General features: G+C 45.7%; 1 protein-coding gene and 1 pseudogene across 2 annotated transcripts in view; one reads left to right on the forward strand and one right to left on the reverse strand.

The window, feature by feature from the left end:
* LOC137535283 (zinc finger protein 585A-like) overlaps nt 1–22,668 on the forward strand; it is a 389,395-nt pseudogene that overhangs the window by 156,195 nt on the left and 210,532 nt on the right.
* Nucleotides 1,096–22,668, reverse strand: part of LOC137535321 (zinc finger protein 300-like) — an 80,470-nt gene continuing 58,897 nt past the window's right edge. For both annotated transcript variants that reach the window (XM_068257151.1, XM_068257150.1), the window contains exon 5: nt 1,096–3,488. In XM_068257151.1, the coding sequence (XP_068113252.1) occupies nt 2,446–3,488 (1,043 nt within the window). In that variant the 3' untranslated portion in view covers nt 1,096–2,445. The remainder of the gene's footprint in view (nt 3,489–22,668) is intronic.

Genomic DNA, 22,668 nt, shown 5'->3' on the forward strand with positions numbered 1-22,668 from the left:
TATCCAGACATTGTATACACTTCCAGATAGCGCTCCACGGACAAACTTCAGATTAAATCCACTGTTATCACCTCCACCAGTAACACCCTGTGAAGTTCGCACTCACCAACAGCGGTGGGCCAGTGTCACAGAGGCCTTACAGCACCTTTGGGGCATTACCAGGTTCCCCACACCTTATGGCTTAGTATTCTAAGGAACTTTTTATTATGTATCATTGCTATGGAAGACCTCGCGTAGGTATATGACGTATTAGGCTGTATGTGTATTATGTATATTGCTAAATAGGAGTAACGATGAGAATAACAAGAAGTGGAGGATATGATATGCGATCATAGGAGGATAGATGTGTGTGTGTGTGTGTATGTGTGTGTATATATATATATATATATATATATATATATATATATATATATATATATATATATTGTTTTTTGTTTGTTTTTTTACTAAATTAAGACCTGATTGTTATTAGTAATATCGTCTGTTGTACATGGAGGAAGTAGGCAAAACCACGCTGCCCCGGGCTCCGGACCGCATGACGCGAAATAGAGGCACGCCCATAGAGGGAGGTGGTTCCTGGAATATAGATCAGCGTAAAATGGTATGGCTCCATCCCCTGAATGAGTCACGCAGTGACGAAACCGGCAGGGAGGTGCCATACGTGCGTGGAAGGGAGGAAAGTGTAGCGGCGGCTACGGCGGGATTCGTGGCTTGGAGTCTATCTATTCACACAGCGGTCAGCCCGGGAGCACGTTTCCTTGCAAAACTCCGCAGGCTGTAACTTCTCCTGAACCACGTGAGTGCAATGTTTTAATAAAGCCAACCTGTTTTTATGAACGCTGCTTGATGAAAGTTCTTTCTATTAACCTTGAGGTACATCTTGGAAATTACATGTTTGTGGTGATCTTAAACTAAATGCTCCAAGGAAAAGGACATGAGTGGAAAATCTTGCCATAAGGTGTGGGGAACCTGGTAATGCCCCAAAGGTGCTGTAAGGCCACTGTGACACTGGCCCACCGCTGTTGGTGAGTGCGAACTTCACAGGGTGTTACTGGTGGAGGTGATAACAGTGGATTTAATCTGAAGTTTGTCCGTGGAGCGCTATCTGGAAGTGTATACGTTGTTGGATAGATGAAGCCGCTCAGCTTTTAAAGCAGAGGCGCACCAGGACTATAAACTGCTGTAGTTTTTTTCCCACATAATAGGACCGTGGACAGTATCGATCATATTGATCTGGGACTTGTGTATAATTAATCATATTGATATTTTTTTCTTTTTTGACATCTATTAGTTCAACTTCAAGCGCTGTATTTTTAGTGTAAAAAATTAGCCAGACATCCCCAATAAAGGAGTGATTCTGCAGGTGGTGACCACACACCACTTCTCAGTTCATATGCTTTCTGGCTGATGTTTTGGTCACTTTTGAATGCTGGCGGTGCTTTCACTCTAGTGGTAGCATGAGACGGAGTCTACAACCTACACAAGTGGCTCAGGTAGTGCAGCTCATCCAGGATGGCACATCAATGTGAGCTGTGGCAAGAAGGTTTGCTGTGTCTGTCAGCACTGTGTCCAGAGCTTGGAGATGCTACCAGGAGACAGGCCAGTACATCAGGAGATGTGGAGGAGGCTGTAGGAGGGCAACAACCCAGCAGCAGGACCACTACCTCCACCATTGTGCAAGGAGGAACAAAAGGAGCACTGCCAGAGCCCTGCAAAATGACCTCCAGCGGGCCACAAATGTGTATGTGTCTGCTAAACGGTCAGAAACAGACTCCATGAGGGTGGTATGAGGGCCCAACTTCCACACCTAGATTGAAAAAAATTGCCACAAATGCACAATATATGGTAGCAGAGCGTTCAACCAGCCAATGCCACAACCTGGAAAATGCCTGAAGTACACTAGGGAACAACGCTTCAAACGCCTGCAAATGCATGCAACTGCTGGAGGGGATGAAGGAGTCTGATATAGACAGTAAAGAGCAGCAACAATCCAATGCACTGAGCAGCATGAAAGAGTCCTCAGGATTCAGTGTAAGAATGCTGCCATGTGCGCTTTGCAAGAAGTAAAAGAAACACTGGAAAATAACACTAATGGCCAAATCACTTTCTACACACAACACAAATGTCTGACAAGCAGTGATTTACACTCAAGACGTTTCCCACACTGAGCACATTAACCTCCATAGCGGTAATCCCGGGCTAGGGTCGGGGCGGAAAACCGCAGCTAAGAGCGGTAATCCCGACCTCTGCTCGGGGTACCCGCCGGAGGCTGAATGCAGAGCAATGTGTGCAGCGGGAGGGCCAGGGAGGTGAAGATTACTGTAACTGCTGCAGATCTCCCTTGCAGCATGATTTTTTTTCCAGGTTTAAGGGTCTGAAAGGGTGCAAAAAAACCGCACCACTTTTAGACCCTAAAATCCGGAAAGAATCATAACGCCAAGGGGGTTAATAGGGCTTCTCACCAGTGTGAGTTCTCTCATGTATGATGAGGTTTCCTTTCCGCCCAAAACATTTCCCACACTCAGCACATGAATAGGGTTTCTCACCAGTGTGAGATCTCTCATGTATGACAAGGCTTCCTTTCCGCCCATAACATTTCCCACACTCTGCACATGAATAGGGCTTCTCACCAGTGTGAGATCTCTCATGTCTGACAAGGTGTCCTTTATGTCCAAAACATTTCCCACACTCAGCACATGAATAGGGCTTCTCACCACTGTGAGATCTCTCATGTGTTATAAGGGTTCCTTTATGTCCAAAACATTTCCCACACTCAGCACATGAATAGGGCTTCTCACCAGTGTGACATCTCTCATGTTTGACAAGGCTTCCTTTCTCTCCAAAACATTTCCCACACTCAGCACATGAATAGGGCTTCTCACCAGTGTGAGAACTCTCATGTCTGACAAGGTGTCCTTTCTCTCTAAAACATTTCCCACACTCAGCACATGAATAGGGTTTCTCACCAGTGTGAGATCTCTCATGTATGACAAGGCCTCCTTTCACTCCAAAACATTTCCCACACTCAGCACATGAATAGGGCTTCTCACCAGTGTGAGATCTCTCATGTATGACAAGGTGTCCTTTCCGCTCAAAACATTTCCCACACTCAGCACATGGATAGGGCTTCTCACTAGTGTGAGATCTCTCATTTCTGATAAGGTGTCCTTTCCGCCCAAAACATTTCCCACACTCAGCACATGAATATGGCTTCTCACCAGTGTGAGATCTCTCAAGACTGTCAAGATGTGATTTCCTTACAAAACCTTTTCCACATGTGAAACAGGAATAAGACCCTCCGGCAGGGGTAGAGCTGTGCAGGGTATGAGGCCCCTCAGGGTCAGACAGGTGAGGGGAGTCTGGAGCAATATTTGGGGTAACCAGTATATCTGCAGGAGACCCTTGTTCATTGACATCATCATCAGTTGTACAGTCTGTGGATACAGAGAGACGAGTCTCTGAGAGGTTCCTGATGCCAGAACTCCGCGCTGCAAATAGAGAAACATCATCACTTCCTGTTAGAGAATTCTGAGGGGAGGAACAATTATCATTAGGGAGGGTCAGTGAGCTGCTGATAATTTCAAAATGATGCAAAGATGATGCAGATTGGAAATGGGCCAGATGCAGCATCTGTGTAACTTGTATATAATTTGCATTAGCATATAATTTGCACCATCTCAGAGTTATTGGCATGTCACTGACCATCGCTAGTTATCAGCCTGACAGAGAACTGAAGAAGGTTGTGCTCATTACAGGCGGCCAATCGCATGACAATGACTTTGTTTTGCGTGCAAAATTTCTGTATCTTGGAATTTGGACAATGAAATGAATTACCTGGGAAATGTGATTGGCTGCACACAATTTGCATGACATTTGCATACAAGTACAGAGTGTCTTGCATCTCATTGACCACCCTACACCTAAACCATTGGCCACACATTGACAAGCAGTAAATTGTAGAGCTTGGTGAGACAATGGAAGCAATGTGTTACTCTTGTGACAACAGACCTATATGTACTTATATAGCAAGAGATCTGTGTTATGTTTGTAGAGCAATGTGGTGTCACTTACACATTCTTATTACCATTGTGCAAATTCTTGTTCCCATTTGTGCAAATAAAGATATTGTGACATTATACAACATAAATTATAGAAGCTGCGAGGTAGAGGAATTATCTATTTACATCATGGAGACCGCAAACCACTAATACTTCTGTAGCTCTATAAATACATCCATATATACTCCTTGATATCCAGTATAGCCATATCTCTCCTCCCATCCGTCTGTCTAATAAGGAACCAAACTGCTGCACACTGCCGCTCCTATTGGACAGGAGATCAGTGGGGGAAGGGAAAGGGTGTGACTAGAAATCACTGGGCCTCCCCCTGCAAAACTTGGGAAACCTCCTCCAACTTTGTAACAAACCTCTCCTCTGTACCTGTGTGACACCCTTTTACATGCTTGTGAATGCCGGGCTTTCTATCCTCTTTAACCACTTGCCGACCGCCTTAAGCCGATGGACGTCTGCAAGGGTGGGGCCCAAACGACCGCAATACGCCCATCGGCAGCAGGTGTGGCTGTGCGGCGATCGCGTCATTCTTGACGTGATTAGCCGCCGGCGTCAGGCTCCGCCCCCCTCGTGCTGTAACCCGCCGGCCGTTCGAAAGCGCCGGCGGGTTACTAGCTGACAGATCGCCACTACAGAGTGTATAATACGCTTTGTAATGTATACAAAGCGTATTATACAGGCTGCCTCCTGCCCTGGTGGTCCCAGTGATCGAGGGACCACTAGGGCAGGCTGCAGCCACGAAGGTAAGCACCCAAGCACACTGATCTCCCCCCCTTCCCTCTGATCGCCCACAGCACACCTCAGACCCCCCCCCCCACCTGCCCACCCCTCAGACCCCTGTTTTCACCCAATCACCCCCCTAATCACCCATCAATCACTCCCTGTCCCTATCTGTCAGCGCTAATTTTTTCATTAGTCCCTAAACTGCCCCCTGGGGGCTCCTGATCACCCCCCCCCCATTCTCAGATCCTCCCCAGCCCCCCCCCCCCCCCCCCTGTGTACTGAATACATCTATCCTCCCCTGTAATCACCTGTCTATCACCTGTCACTGCCTCCCATCAGATCAGAACCTAACCTGCCTCTTACGGGCATCTGATCACCCTCCCACACCATCAGATCGCCCGCAGACCTACCCTCAGATCACCTCCAAAGTGCATTGTTTACATCTGTTCTGCCATCTAATCACCCACTAATCACCCATCAATCACCCCGTCACTGCTACCAATCAGATCAGACCCCTATCTGCCCCTAGGGCACCCAATCACCCGCCCACACCCTCAGAACGACCTCAGACCCCCCCAGACCTCCCCCCGCCTGTGTACTGTATACATCTATTCTCCCCTGTAATCACCTGTCAATCACCCGTCAATCAGCCCGTCAATCACCCCATCACTGCCTCCCATCAGATCAGACCCTAACCTGCCTCTTACGGGCATCTGATCACCCTCCCACACCATCAGATTGCCCGCAGACCTACCCTCAGATCACCTCCAAAGTGCATTGTTTACATGTGTTCTGCCATTTAATCACCCACTGATCACCCATCAATCCCCTATCAATCACCCCCTGTCACTGCTACCCATCAGATTAGACCCCTATCTGCCCCTAGGGTACCCAAACACCCGCCCACACCCTCAGAACGCCCTCAGACCCCAGCCCTGATCACTTCGCCAGTGCATTGCTTGCATCTATTCCCCCCTCTAATCACACCTTGAGACACCCATCATTCACCTCCTGTCACCACCTGTCACCCCCTAGCACACCTACACATCAGATCAGACCCTAATTTGCCCCATGTGGACTCCTGATCACTCAGCCAAACCCTCAGATCCCCTTCCGATCACCTCCTCAGTGCATTGATTGCATCTATTTTCCTCTCTAACCACCCACTGAGACACCCATCAATCACCTCCTGTCACCCCCCTAGCACTCCTATCCATCAGATCAGGCCCAATACAACCTGTCATCTAAGAGGCCACCCTGCTTATGACCGGTTCCACAAAATTCGCCCCCTCATAGACCACCTGTCATCAAAATTTGCAGATGCTTATACCCCTGAACAGTCATTTTGAGACATTTGGTTTCCAGACTACTCACGGTTTTGGGCCCACAAAAGGCCAGGCAGTATAGGAACCCCACAAGTAACCCCATTTTAGAAAAAAAGACACCCCAAGGTATTTTGTTAGGTGTATGACGAGTTCATAGAAGATTTTATTTTTTGTCACAAGTTAGAGGAAATTGATTTGTATTGTTTTTTTTTTCCACAAAGTGTCAATTTCCGCTAACTTGTGACCAAAAAAAAATCTTCTATGAACTCACCGTACTCCTAACGGAATACCTTGGGGTGTCTTCTTTCTAAAATGGGGTCACTTGTGGGGTTCCTATACTGCCCTGGCATTTTAGGGGCCCTAAACTGTAAGGAGTAGTCTAGAATCCAAATGCCTCAAAATGACCTGTGAATAGGACGTTAGGCCCCTTAGCGCACCTAGGTTGCAAAAAAGTGTCACACATGTGGTATCGCCGTACTCAGAAGAAGTAGTATAATGTGTTTTGGGGTATATTTTTACACATACCCATGCTGGGTGGGAGAAATCTCTTTGTAAATGGACAATTGTATGTAAAAAAAAAAATCAAAAAATTACATACTGTAGTTACATAGTTATTTTGGTTGAAAAAAGACATGTCCATCAAGTTCAACTAGTACAAAGTACAATTCCAGCCTGCTCCCTCACATATCCCTGTTGATCCAGAGGAAGGCGAAAAAAACCCTTACAAGGCATGGTCCAATTTGCCCCAAAAGAGAAAAAATCCTTCCCGACTCCAGATGGCAATCAGATAAAATCCCTGGATCAACATCATTAGGCATTACCTAGTAATTGTAGCCATAGATGTCTTTCAACGCAAGGAAAGCATCTAATTCCATATTCCAGATGTGGCCTTACTAGAGAGTTAAACAGGGGCAATATTATGCTAGCATCTCAAGTTTTTATTTCCCTTTTAATGCATCCCAAAATTTTGTTAGCTTTAGCTGCAGCTGCTTGGCATTGAGTACGATTATTTAACTTGTTGTCGATGAGTACTCCTAAGTCCTTCTCCAAGTTTGATGTCCCCAACTGTATCCCATTTATTTTGTATGGTGCTAGACCATTGGTACGACCAAAATGCATGACTTTACATTTTTCAACATTGAATTTCATCTGCCATGTATGTGCTCATATAGCCATCCTATCCAGATCCTGTTGCAATATGACACCATCTTCCTGAGAGTTGATGATTCTGCACAATTTTGTATCATCTGCAAAAATAGCAACATTGCTCACTACTGCATCTACTAGGTCATTAATAAATAAATTGAAGAGCACTGGACCCAGAACAGACCCCTGTGGAACCCCACTGCTAACAGTCTCCCATTTTGAGTACGATCCATTGACCACAACTCTTTGTTTTCCGTCCATTAGCCAGTTCCCTATCCATGCACAGAGACTCTTCCCCAGTCCTTGCATCCTCAACTTTTACACCAGACTTTTGTGGGGAATAGTGTCAAAGGCCTTTGCAAAGTCCAAGTATATCACATCTACAGCATTCCCAATATCCATATTAGCGTTCACTACCTCATAAAAGCTGAGCATGTTAGTCAAACAGGACCTGTCTTTAGTAAACCCATGTTGATGCTGAGAAATAAGATTATTTTATACTATGAAGTCATGTATAGTATCTCTTAGTAACCCCTCAAATAGTTTGCGTACAACTGATGTTAAGCTTACAGGTCTAAAATTTCCTGGATCTGATTTTTAGCGCTTCTAAAATAATGGGAAAACGTGGGCTGTACGCCAATCCACTGGGACTCTGCCAGTTGAAAGAGAGTCACAAAAGATAAGATAAAGGGGTTTATCTATAACTGAACTTAACCTCCCTGGCGGTAAGCCCGAGCTGAGCTTGGGCTATGCCGCGCAGGGGGAGATCTCAGCCCCTGGTGGGGCGATTTTTAATCTGTAAATTGCTGTGCGCGCAGCCAGCACTTTGTTAGCCACGCGCACAGCTTGATCGCCGCCGCTCTGCGGCGAGCGGCCGCACGCAGCGGCGAAAGAGGGCCCCCCCCCCGCCAGAGCCCTGCGCTGCCCGGACCAATGAGTTCCGGGCAGCGCTATGGGCTGGATCGGGTGTGCCTGACGTCAGGACGTCGGCTGACGTCCATGACGTAATCCCGATCGTCGCCATGGCGACAGGAGAAGCCAAACAGGGGAACGCGTTATATACGCGTTCCCCTGTTTGCTATAGATGCCGGCGACGATCGCACTAGAGGGACACATGCGCCCTCTAGTGGTGTTTCATGTAGCTACCACTCTGGTAGCTTTACATGAAACAAAAACAAAAAATTAAAAAAAAAAGGATTTTTGCCAATTAGGCAAAAAAAATTAACCGCCAAGGAGGTTAATTCCCTTAGGACCCGAGGATGCATGCCATCCGGGCCAGGTGCCTTGTCTATTTTTAATTTATTTAGTCTTGCCTTCACTTCTTCCTGCGTTAAGTATTTAATATTACAGTTAGAAGATTGAGACTCTTCTGCCTCTAATTTGCAACAGTGCTGTTTCCTTTGTGAAGACAGAAGCAAAGAAAGCATTTAATAACTCTACCTTACCTTGGTCATCCACCATTGAGTTCCCACCCTCATCCTTTAGGAGTCCTATACAGTCAACCTTTCTTTTTTTAGAGTTGATGTACTTGTAAAACTTTTTTAGGTTAGTGTTATAAACTGTTCTTATCACCTTGCTTCGACACCATCGTCTCACAGACTGTGAGATCACTTGACTCTCCACACAGCAAACAGGAGATAGACTTCCTCAGGCTTTTTCAATGTTCACGTTATTTATTCAGGAAACAGGAATACAGATAGATACATTCATCATATCCTAGCCATGCCAATCTTCATGTTGCGTTATAAGCTCATGATTAGACTCCCTCTTGAAGTCAATCAGGTACCTTCTTCCTAACTACGTTACACTAAACTACATATGTACAGCATACATTATATCAGATTACAGAAAGGACGAACATGCTTAGGTCCCAGTCGGCCTTGCGAGCTAGTGCAGAAGGAAGAAGCAGAAGTGAGTTCTCCATTGCTCGCTCCAGATTTAATACCGGCTAGGAAAGAGTTAAATATGACATCATCTTCGCCACCCCCTAAATAAGTCTATTGGTGGACTCACTTGTGGTGTCATCATACACACCTACTCGATTAATAATCGATGAGGCACTTGACCCAGATGCGGGAATGTGAATGTTTAGTAAATATGGCCAATGTTTACTGTTCCTGTCCTGTAAGTGGAGGTCAGAGTAAACCGATGGCCTTCTCTTAGGAACATGTTCTCAGTATCTGCGTGTATCTTCTGCTACACGCAGACCCTGAGATGCCTCTGTCTATTTTAAAGGCATACACTGCGGACAAGCCTTTTACATAAAACTCAGGCCAAGTAACTGAGGCCTACTTAAATTATAACAATCCCCCCTAAAACGGCTTGACCCGCAGATCCCAGCGTCTGAACCTCCCAGTACCTGGTTTCTTTCTTGTATGTTTCACTTTTCGATGTTCGTGCTCACACAACTTCTCTGCTCTAGGCGGTTACCCCTGGAAGAGAGAGAGCAAGACCTCTTGGTCTTCCTGTAACCAGGCTCTCTGGGGAGGCCCTACTTCTAAGTCCCTCAATACCACATGCTCAGCATTTGCGTCACTTACGTATCACTCACAAACTTGCATGACCACAGAAAAGTGAAACTCGTTTGGTTGTTACAAAACGGAGCAGTGCCCGGTGCCTTCTAAAAGAGCGCCTTTATACAATCAGCTCCTAGGTACTACTAAACCTATACCCGTAACCCTGTAGATCCCTTAATTTAAACTATTGGTTCCGGAGATTGTTTATGAGGCACCAATCTCTGGACCGGTTAATTTATTTTACATAATTTTAACCCGCAACCTCACCTGGATAACGATGCCTAAAGTTGTCATCCCCATCCAGACGACCAGTGGGTGTAGAAAGAACTTTGGAACTGCAGATGCCCCGTCCGAGTGTCCCTGGAACATCACCGGAACCTTTGTCCACCAGGGCAGACTGGAACTCACCTGCTCATTTTTGTGTTCTACCTCGTTAAGATCACCTGTATCATGGTGAAATCTTACCTCTAACTTAGTGTACTGTTTGTTTAACCTTTGTAACAAAATGTGGCCGTCTTGGATCAAACCCTGTTCCCCTTTGTCCCATGTCGTGTTCTCTTTCAGGACGGGAACTACCCGTGAAACTTTGACCTTTAGAGTTCTCTTAACAATTTGAGAAACAACGTCATCAAACCTGGATGACAGGATCCATATGGGATCTCCACTCACACAATATGTTCCCCTTGGAAACTCCCCCTTATCGGAACAATTATGAGAATATACCTTGAATGTATCATTAGACCTTATGTTAAAAAACCAAACCTTTCCTTCCGCCACCGGAACTATCGGTTGGGCTTCAGGGTGGATCTTTTGAATGGTAGCCTCGCATTCTGCGTTATTGAGCCTGCAGGCTTCTTCACTAAATTTGACTTGCCCCGGCCAACGCAGGTACTTCTGCAAGAATTGCCCGCATGAGGACAACTCTACTTGCTTCACCTCCCTGTCTAGCACCGAAAAAGGTTGACCTCTCAGGTCCTGGTGTAAGACATGGGTTGAGGTGGGAACTAAGGAAGTGGCGGTGCCTAAAGGAATGTTGCACCGTTTCCATTTGTTCACCCAAACATCTCGAAGCTGCCATGCAAAAGATCCTTCTCCAGAAAAATTAATATACCTCCCCTTGTCCAATCTTTCGCTGACAAAATATGTCCCCAGCTGTCCTGATTGGACCTCTTCCCCCCTTACGTCCTGAGGCACAATATGTACCTGAGGTCGGGAAGACTGTACTCTCTGCAATCTTTCGATTAAGAGTACCTCTTCACTTACCCAACTCTCATGAGGATAAGCTGTTGCATATGGACTGTGTAATATCGTCCCCTGTTGTGACCCGTGTGGTGTGAATGGGGTTCCCTGTGTGGGCTTTCCCTCCCCCGGGACCGCTCTCCCCACCCTCTTTGTCACCTGGAAATGTGGCTTGATCTCGATTTTTACTTCTTGTTTCGAGAACCTCCCACCCTTGGCTTTCCAGCCTTTACGTGTGTATAGTTGTTTCAGAGGCACTCTCTGTTGGTAGCTCCAGAGTGTGATGTGGTCCCCTGCGTCTCTCTGGTAAGAGAATTGACGCCTCCTGCTCGTTCCTCTCCAATCTGGACCCATCTCACTCTGCATAACCAAGACAAGGTACCCCTGAATCACACACTCCACCTTTTGCATGTACCCATTGTACTGCAAGGTACCTTTTAACAAAACTTTGGATCGGTGCATCGATTCTGGGAGTGTGGCATTCAATAGCAGATTTACACTGCCATTAAATTCCCACTGCCCGCACACCTGACCCTTCAGACCTTTCACCCACCTTGTGCCATGAAATTTGCTTTCTCCTGGCACAAGTGCTCTTTTCCTCCGTCCCTGCATGGTCCATCTGTGCCAAGCGGAGGGAGGTGTGAAAGGATCAGTACCTTTGTCACCCAACATTAACATGCTTGGGCCTTGCATTCTCATTAACCCCTTATTATACATGAGAATGTCCTCTCTTCGTTCTCCTAGGACGGAATGGCAACCTAGGATCACCATCAGCATGGTACACTTCATTATAAAAGCACCACCCTGGGAAAGAAAAACATTAGCACTTTGCATTATGCTTTGCTCCGACAGTTTTGTTAGTCTCTTTCCGATTTCAGGAATCTCGTGGTTTAGTCTCTTTCCAATTTCAGGAATCTCGTGTTTTAGTCTCTTTCCGATTTCAGGAATCTCGTGTTCCTCCAAGCTTAGATTGGCATCTGGAACCTTTCGCTTATCCGACTGACATCTCCATCTTTGCTGCCAGCACTGCAGCTGTCTCAATTCCATATTGCCAAACACCTGAAATCGAAATACAAACAAATCAATTCTTATTAATGATTTGGGATTCGCCCTGCGGCTTGTACTCTTTACACTTTAAATTGATCAATATATATCGTCATTGATCTCGTTGTTTTATGGTTCTCCTGAACTCTGTTTACTCTTATTGGTAGATTGGAGTTAAACTTCACCCCCCTACCTCAGTACTATCCTCAGTACTTACCTGTTTAAAATATGCTCCCGCGGACTTCACCTATGGAAGCTCGCTTCACCTTTGGAAGCTCTCACCCCATTGCAGCTCACTCCACATCCCCCCTTATCTGTCCATGCGCGGCCGTCGCATGCACAGATTACGGATGCCACACCTGATGCTGCTTTGCAGGTGAGCCTGCAATGCTCTTACTCATTATCGCATTTACTTATCTAGAACTTCATCGCGATACCAGCTCTGCTAGAAGTTCTGTGTGTTGTACCCTCTGACCAATGTTTGCCGTGCCACCACCTAAACTACCAAAAAAACTGGCTGCCTCCCTGTAGGAAGGAGCACTTTGCACTTAAACTACACAGGGTGCAGGGCTAAGCATACCAGCGTCACATGCCTGTATGCAGATCCCTGAATGCCCACATGGAAGGTAGTCACATGGCAAACAGCGTACTGATACACTGTCACTCTGTAAACGGCAATTCTATCATCTGTATAATTGCCCCATGAACTGTTGTCAGTCCTTGTTCTTTGTGCTACAATTGATAGGAGCTGGAAAAAACATATTTGACCAATCAGTGGACGAAAAAAAAACGCACACTAAACAGCTCCAGCCCAGCATAGACCTCTCAGTCCAGCTTTGGCCCTATTCACGACAAAACCGGAAAAAAACGTTACCGCTCTGCAGAAGCGGCGACGGAAACCCGAATTGGTCAACTCCCTTTTTTCCAACTCCGGCACCCCCTTTGATGCGCTGTCCCCCTTTCCTTCTATTGGGAACTCATGCTGCACCACCCATTAAGGTGCCTCACTTACAGGAATAATCCCATAAGCAACACAGTACAGACCCATTTCCGATCTGTACTGCTCCGTGTGTCCCTGCACCGAGCTGGGAAACACTTCCTATTCTGGCATTCCTGTCCATGGACTCTGGGAAAAACTCTGGGGAAATACGTTGAAACCCGAGACACACAGTAGCATGTCTCTGTATCTCTACCCCCCTCCCTTTCAGCTGCTCTGCCCGGAGCCGCGAGCACAGCCTGACGTGACGTGGATTCCCCAGCCCCTCCTCCCCCCTGCCATGACGTGTGGGGGCCATGACTCACGGGGGCGGGCTCTCTCCACTGCCGCCATTTTGAGTCCTGGACTGCCAGCCAAGATGGCTGCTCCCATAGCAGCCTCTCGTTCCTATAGCCCTAGGAAAAAAAACTCACACAGAACATACATTTTTTATGCATCGTTACACACAGCATCTATCCACAATGCACAAAAATCAGCCTCAGCATTCCTTCACGTCTCAGCTGTAATCCGAACTGCAATCAAACATACGGATCCCCAGAGACGTAGGAATCTTTCTCACTCTATCACAGACATAACTAAGAACCGCCCGAGCGAGCTATACGACTCCCAACCACTGTAACTGGTTTAACAGTTAACAACCCAGCTCGAACTTCAACACAATACAGACATTGAAAAAACATGTTAGCAGCAGCACCGACTGGAAATGCGAGAGACGTGCAGAACATCTCAAAAACAGAAAGACACTCGCTTTCCTCCTCTCTCCCTCTATCCCCTCTCTCCACAACTCATCTGCAGCTTATCTCAGCCATAACTCAGAACTATTACAGCGCTATTACTGAGACGAACAACAGACGAGCTGGCTAAACAACATAACAGATACCGACATTTAAAGCCTTTGAAGCAGCTCTGACTGGGACGAGATAAGCCTACTTATCTCTCTACGCTTTCCATTATGGACAGAGAGGGAAAAAAAAACACCCTGATCGGGCTCGGGAAAAAACGCCAGCTCACCGAAGAAAAACTTACTTCTCTCCTGTCTACTCTGCTACCCCTGCTGGTTTCCCTCTGCCCCCCCCCCCCTGCTCTATCTGGACATTCTTCCCAGCCTCTGTAGAGACATGGAGAGAAGAGAAGAGAGGAAAAAAACTGCTTTCCAGCACAAACATGCTTGAGACAAATGCAGAGATAACCACTCCGTAAATATACAACACAGGAAGCTTGAAACTGAAGACAAAAAAAAAACCAAGCACATAAACCAGACTCCCCCCTCCCACCATGCATGGGAGAGATGAGAAGCCCGCAGCCACCATGCTGCAATTAACACAGAACGTACACATTAACACATTAACCTCTCCTTGTTATAATACCCAAATACAACACAGATAAGGCCATACAACAACGTAAACAAACTTGCCTGAGCAGCAGATTCTTCGCAATTCACCAGCATTCCGCAACTTTTCCCACGAAACCTCTGTGGACACCGGAACGTCAGTGGGGGGCATCCACCTTCCCCCACAGCGGATCAATCTCCAGCGGCAGTTGCGAGCAGCCGTAGCCTCGGAGAGTTCCTTCTGACCCAGGTTTTTAGGCTTGTAACTGTGTGCACATGCAGTTACAGTGTAACGTCCAAGAGTTTCGCCGCTGATTTTTCGAATCGCTGCCGTGTGCTTGACTCCCGCACACTTCCCACACCACTTTTCAGTATCAGCTTGATAAGCTTTACCGTCTGCGTCCGTCTATTCCGCTTGTCTTGCTGTGGAATATCCTGAAAACTTCTTTTTCGGCCCCGGCCCGTCCACCTGTTTTGCTAAACAGGGAAGGGTTTAACGGCACCACTGTTATAAACTGTTCTTATCACCTTGCTTCGACACCATCGTCTCACAGACTGTGAGATCACTTGACTCTCCACACAGCAAACAGGAGATAGACTTCCTCAGGCTTTTTCAATGTTCACGTTATTTATTCAGGAAACAGGAATACAGATAGATACATTCATCATATCCTAGCCATGCCAATCTTCATGTTGCGTTATAAGCTCATAATTAGACTCCCTCTTGAAGTCAATCAGGTACCTTCTTCCTAACTACGTTACACTAAACTACATATGTACAGCATACATTATATCAGATTACAGAAAGGACGAACATGCTTAGGTCCCAGTCGGCCTTGCGAGCTAGTGCAGAAGGAAGAAGCAGAAGTGAGTTCTCCATTGCTCGCTCCAGATTTAATACCGGCTAGGAAAGAGTTAAATATGACATCATCTTCGCCACCCCCTAAATAAGTCTATTGGTGGACTCACTTGTGGTGTCATCATACACACCTACTCGATTAATAATCGATGAGGCACTTGACCCAGATGCGGGAATGTGAATGTTTAGTAAATATGGCCAATGTTTACTGTTCCTGTCCTGTAAGTGGAGGTCAGAGTAAACCGATGGCCTTCTCTTAGGAACATGTTCTCAGTATCTGCGTGTATCTTCTGCTACACGCAGACCCTGAGATGCCTCTGTCTATTTTAAAGGCATACACTGCAGACAAGCCTTTTACATAAAACTCAGGCCAAGTAACTGAGGCCTACTTAAATTATAACTTTAGATTTGATATCCCTAGCGATTTGATTTTCAGCTTCGATCTTTGCCAGCCTAATTTTTTTTTTACAATTTTTATTGCACTCCTTATAATTGCTTAGTGCAGCCTCGGTCCCCTCCTGTTTTAGGACATTATGGGCCTTCTTTTTCCTCTTCATTTTATCCCTAACCTTTCTATTCATCCATAGAGACTTTTTTCTATTCGTAAAAATTTTGTTTCCATATGGGATATACATACTACAATATTGATTGAGAATAAGTTTAAAAGCTTGCCATTTCCCTTCAGTGTCCTCCCCTTGTAGTACATTATCCCAGTTCACCAAACTTAGTGCCTGCCTAATTTGCTTGAACTTTGCTTTTCTAAAATTCATCGTTTTAGTGGTCCCGCTGCCCCGTGGCCTATCAGTCACCAGATCAAACGTTATCATGTTGTGATCACTATTTCCCAAATGTTCTTGAACCTGCACATTTGATACATTATCTGGTCTATTAGAAATGATCAGATCCAGTAACGCATTCCCCCTAGTTAGTTCAGTTACCATTTGAGTCAAGTAATTGTCCTGTAGTGCTGACAGAAATCTGCTGCTTTTACCAGAATGGGTAGCCTCAATACCCCAGTCAATGTCTGGAAAGTTGAAGTCGCCCATAACTATGACCTAATTTTTACTTGCAGCTTTTTCAATCTGCTGTAGTAATCACAGTTCTGCAGCTTCATTAATAAGAGGTGGTCTGTAGCATACCCCAATAAGCAATTGGCAACTTTTATTTCCACCATGAATATTTACCCAAACTGACTCCACATCTTCGCAATCTTCCTCCATCTCATCGTTGAGGACAGCTGTAAAAGAATTCTTAACAAAGAGACAAACCCCTCCACCTTTTTTCCCTGTTCTATCCCTCCTAAACACATTGTATCCTTTTAAATTAGCTATCCAGTCATGGCTTTCATCCATCCATGTCTCGGTTATTCCCACAATGTCATAGCCTTTGTTATTCAGAATGAACTCTAGTTCGTCTATTTTATTTGCAATGCTCCGAGCATTGGTTACCATGCACTTTATATTTTTACCACCACATTTACCAATTTTGTTTACATGAAATGGGCTACTTGAAGTTTTACCAACCTCCTTAATCTTTATACTGTCCCGACCCCCCTCTCCACCCCCCATAATGTAAGGCTCCCACTGTCTTTTTACCTTATCTTGTCTACATATTGAGACTTTATCTTCCCGCCTCCCCCCAGATCCTAGTTTAAAATCTCCTCCAACCGTTTAGACATCTTCTTCCCCAATGCAGCTGCACCCTCCCCATTAAGGTGCAGCCCATCCCTGCTGTAGAACCTGTAGCCGACTGCAAAGTCTGCCCAGTTCTCCAGGAACCCAAACCCCTCCTTCCTACACCAATTTCTCAGCCACTTCCTAAGCTCCCTCTGTCTCTCAGATGTAGCACGTGGCACTGGCAGTATTTCAGAGAACACCACCTTGGAGGTCCTTGCTTTAAGTTTATCTCCAAGTACCTGAAAATCATTTTTGAGGCCCTTCCATCTCCCACTAACTTTGTCATTGGTGCCAATGTGTACCATGACAGCCGGGTCTTCCCCTGCCCCACCCAATAATCTGTCAATTCTTTCCGCTACATGCCGAACCCGAGCACCCGGGAGACAACAGACTGTACGGCATTCACGGTTTCTTCGACAGATTACCCTATCTGTGCGCCTAATAATTGAATCCCCTACCACCAATACCTGTCTAGCCTTAGCTGCACTCCTATTCCCTTTCTCGTTGCAGCAGTCTGCCCCTTGGTTGCTAAGGAGCACATCCTGCTGCAGCATTGCTACTCCAGAATCATCTTCCCCAATATTACGCAAACATGCATACTTATTAGTAAGGGACAACTCGGGACTAGCCTCCCTGCCACTTTTTCCCCTACCCCAGGGTTCGGCAACCCGCGGCTCCGGAGCCGCAAGCGGCTCTTTTTCACCTTTGCCGTGGCTCCTTGGCCGCGGCTCAGTCTTGGCTCCGGTGCTGCAGGGCTGCCCATTCTGACACTACACCGGTAGTGAGTGTCAGTGGCTGCGGCGCGCTTGTTACATGTGCGCGTGTGACGTGTGCTGCCGGCCGGCTATCAGAGAGGCCGCCGGACCAGTGCAGGGCTTCGGGCGGCCATTTTCCCGTAGCCCTGCAGTGTAGTGCAGGCAGGACGTGACGTCGGGAAGGAAGGAAGAGGAGCCGAGGGAGTTGCGCGCCACAAGGAGGTCGGGACAGGAGGAGATCGTGACAGGAGTTCTTCTGACTAGGTGAGTAAATGGGTTTTTCTTTTCAGATCTGCTGAAGGATTTGTGCATATTGGGGTCATTTCTGCTGTAGGATTGTGCATATTGGGGTCATATCTGCATATTGGGGACATATCTGCTAACGATTTGTGCATATTGGGGTCATATCTGCATATTAGGGTCATATCTGCTAACGATTTGTGCATATTGGGGTCATATCTGCTAACGATTTGTGCATATTGGGGACATATCTGCATATTGGGGTCATATCTGCATATTGGGGTCATATCTGCTAACAATTTGTGCATATTGGGGTCATATCTGCTAATGATTTGTGCATATTGGGGTCATATCTGCTAACGATTTGTGCATATTGGGGTCATATCTGCATATTGGGGTCATATCTGCTAACGATTTGTGCATATTGGGGTCATATCTGCTAACGATTTGTGCATATTGGGGTCATATCTGCTAACGATTTGTGCATATTGGGGTCATATCTGCTAATGATTTGTGCATATTGGGGTCATATCTGCTAATGATTTGTGCATATTGGGGTCATATCTGCATATTGGGGTCATATCTGCTAACGATTTGTGCATATTGACAAGACAAGACAAGACAAATAACATTTATATTGCGCTTTTCTCCTTGCGGACTCAAAGCGCCAGAGCAGAGCAGCAGCCACTAGGGCGCGCTCTATTGGCAGTAGCAGTGTAAGGGAGACTTGCCAAAGGTCTCCTACTGAATTAGTGCTGGCTTACTGAACAGGCAGAGCCGAGATTCGAACCCTGGTCTCCTGTGTCAGAGGCAGAGCCCTTAACCATTACACCATCAGCCAACTATTGGGGTCATATCTGCATATTGGAGTCATATCTGCTAACGATTTGTGCATATTGGGGTCATATCTGCTAACGATTTGTGCATATTGGGGTCATATCTGCTGACGATTTGTGCATATTGGGGTCATATCTGCATATTGGGGTCATATCTGCTAACGATTTGTGCATATTGGGGTCATATCTGCTAACGATTTGTGCATATTGGGGTCATATCTGCTAACGATTTGTGCATATTGGGGTCATATCTGCTAACGATTTGTGCATATTGGGGTCATATCTGCTAATGATTTGTGCATATTGGGGTCATATCTGCATATTGGGGTCATATCTGCTAACGATTTGTGCATATTGGGGTCATATCTGCTAACGATTTGTGCATATTGGGGTCATATCTGCTAACGATTTGTGCATATTGGGGTCATATCTGTTAACGATTTGTGCATATTGGGGACATATCTGCTAACGATTTGTGCATATTGGGGACATATCTGCTAACGATTTGTGCATATTGGGGTCATATCTGCTAACGATTTGTGCATATTGGGGTCATATCTGCTAACGATTTGTGCATATTGGGGTCATATCTGCTAACGATTTGTGCATATTGGGGTCATATCTGCTAACGATTTGTGCATATTGGGGTCATATCTGCTAACGATTTGTGCATATTGGGGTCATATCTGCTAACGATTTGTGCATATTGGGGTCATATCTGCTAACGATTTGTGCATATTGGGGTCATATCTGCTAACGATTTGTGCATATTGGGGACATATCTGCTAACGATTTGTGCATATTGGGGACATATCTGCTAACGAATTGTGCATATTGGGGTGATATCTACTAACGATTTGTGCATATTGGGGTCATATCTGCTAACGATTTGTGCATATTGGGGACATATCTGCATATTGGGGTCATATCTGCTAACGATTTGTGCATATTGGGGACATATCTGTTTTATAATGGTTTTGCGGCTCCCAGTTTTTTTTCTCTTTTCGGAAACGGGTCCAAGTGGCTCTTTAATTCTTAAAGGTTGCAGACCCCTGCCCTACCCCTTCTAACTGTGACCCAACTAGCGGCTACCTCTGCTTCTTGCTCCGGCTGTACTCCACCCACCTCATCTTCACCGGTTCCATCCAGTGTCTGGATCGTGAGATCCAAGCTCATCTCCATGTTGTGTATGCGTCTCAGTGTTGCGAGATGCTTATTTAGCTCTGCGACTTCCACCTCTAACTGAGCAACACGCACACACCCAGGGCAACAGTAAACACCCTCAATCCACTGATCAAGGCATGCATACATGTTGCAGGATGTACACTGTACTGCATCGTCCAACATGATGACTATTCTGTGGGGAAAAATTATTTAAAGTAAACCGTGGCGGTAAAAGATGAAACGGGAGAGTGAGTGAAGTTGTGGAGTGAGTGAAGCTGGGGTGGAGGAGGGGGAGGGGTGGAGGAGGGGAGGAGGGGGAGTGGGTGAAGCTGGGTTGGAGGAGGGGGTGGGGAGGAGGGGGAGTGGGTGAAGCTGGGTTGGAGGAGGGGGTGGGGAGGAGGGGGAGTGAGTGAAGCTGGGGTGGAGTCCTCAAAACTTAAAGACTACACCACAACATGTTAGAACATCCTAACCAATGCAAAAAAACGCAATATTGGTTGAAGGTTTTTTTTTTTGTTTGTTTGTTTTTTTAGAATCTTTATTTATACCAAAAACATTTTTTACAAAAAAGAAACATCAATAATACATATCAATACATGTCATATATCTTGATAACCACCAGTTACATCATTCTGGTCCCCTTTTCGTAGGGGGCCTTTCCGTCAAAGATTGGTACTTCTAGTGGGTACCCTATTAGTAGGGAGGGGTTAGCATTAAGTCCCCGTATTGTGTTGCCAATTCACCTCCATTCCTCTCACTGACAATCCCTCATACTTCCCACTACCCACTAACATTTCACCAGTCCTTCACTCCTGCAAGCATCACATCCCTTCAGTCAATCAACTTCCAACCAAAAACACCAGCGGGGAGACAGAGGGGGAGGGGGGGGGGAGAGAGGAGCCCCCAAAACTGCAGGGAGCCGGGACACTTCTCTCTTTTTCCTTTCCCTTCCCCTAGTGAATGCCCATCTCCAGTTTCTCTCATTCCCTGCTCATCAAAGATGCATATTCCTCAGTATCCACAAATGCGTTCCATCTTTCCCAGATCCTCTCTGTTAGTTGTTCTCCTTCCCTGTTTTCCTGTACCAGTTTCTCCATCTGGGAGATGTGAGTCACCTCCCTCAACCATTCCCCTACTGATGGAATATCCACCGATTCCCAATATCTAGCTATAAGAATTCTTGCTGCATTTATTAGATGTTTCACAATGGAGTTCTTATATACTTTAACACTGAAGGAATTTGCATGTAAGAGGTAGAAATCTGGGTCCTCCGGTGGAACTAACCCAGTAATCTTCCCTAAGTATTTTTTAATCTCTGCCCAAAACAGCTGGATTTCCCGGCACTCCCAAAATAAATGAAACAACGTCCCCCTTTTGGTCCGGCATCTCCAGCACCCTGCATCTGCTCCTCCAAATATCTTATTTAATCTATCCGGAGTAAGATACCACCTACTTACTATTTTGACTCCTGATTCCTGAATTCTTGTGGACATCGAACTTTTATGGGCGAAATATAATATCTTCTTCCATTCAATATCTGTATACTCCTTTTGTATGTCCCTCTGCCACTTCTCCCTCCACTTCCCTGTTAAGTCCGTCCCCGTGTTCAAAAGGTTATAAATTTCTGAAATGGAGCCTCTATCTTGTCTCTCCCCAAGGCACATCTTTTCAAAAGGCTTCCACTCTCTAGAAAATTCCGCTTTTGTGCCTTGCGATCTTAAGAATGACCTAATTTGTATCAGGGACCATTCCTCCAGTCCCGTCTTCTGTAATGTGTCCTTAAGCACGGAGATTGGAACCCAGTCTCCTTCTTTAACCAGCTTAAATGCTCTGATTTGTTCGGGGTCTCCCCACTGTAAAAATGTCTTTTTGTTGCGCCCTGGACCAAAATCTGGATTGTCTATTATCGGGAGCAGGGGCGAGGGTCGGTTGATTAATTGAATTCTGCGGGAGTACAGAGTTAATAATTCCAGGGAACACCCAAGAAAGCATCCTGCCGGATGCACAATTGGGATTTTCCTCTTTAACCATGGAATCCCTGTTAAAGATGTCTGTGTAAAATTTTGCTCCAATTTCACCCATACTTTATCTTCCCCATTTCTATGCCAATCTATTATCCTCTTTAGGGCTGCTGCTGCATGATATATTTGCGGGTTAGGGACCGCCAGGCCCCCCATCTCCTTAGGCTGTGTCATGAGTTTATAATTAATACGTGGTGGTCTAGAATGCCAAATGAATCTCAGAAAGTCTTTTCTCAATGTGTCAAAGAAGGATTTAGGTACTCTGATCGGTAGAGATTGGAACACATGCAGTAGTCTCGGCATAACATTCATTTTTATGATATTAATTCGTCCAAACCATGTAAATTCTGGTCTATTCCAGTGATTTAAATCCTTTCTTATTTCTTGTGCTACTACTTTATAATTACTTTGATATAATCTCTGGATATCCGGGGTAACATTTATTCCTAGATATTTTAGTGTGGGGTTCGCCCAGCTAAATGGAAAGTTTCCTCTGATTTGGTCCTTCTCCCCTTGTTTCATAGCTACCCCCATAGCTTGACATTTGGACCAGTTGATCTTAAACTTAGACAAATATCCATATCGTTTAAACTCTGCCATCAGACAAGGCAGGGATATCCTTGCCCCTGTAAGAAAAAATAGAAGGTCGTCCGCATAAGCAGCAACCTTATGCGTATCAATTTCTACCTCTAAGCCTTTTATGTCCAAATTTGCTCTAACCTTTCTC

Source organism: Hyperolius riggenbachi, chromosome 10 (assembly GCF_040937935.1).
Source record: "Hyperolius riggenbachi isolate aHypRig1 chromosome 10, aHypRig1.pri, whole genome shotgun sequence".
Taxonomy (NCBI): Eukaryota; Metazoa; Chordata; class Amphibia; order Anura; family Hyperoliidae; genus Hyperolius; species Hyperolius riggenbachi.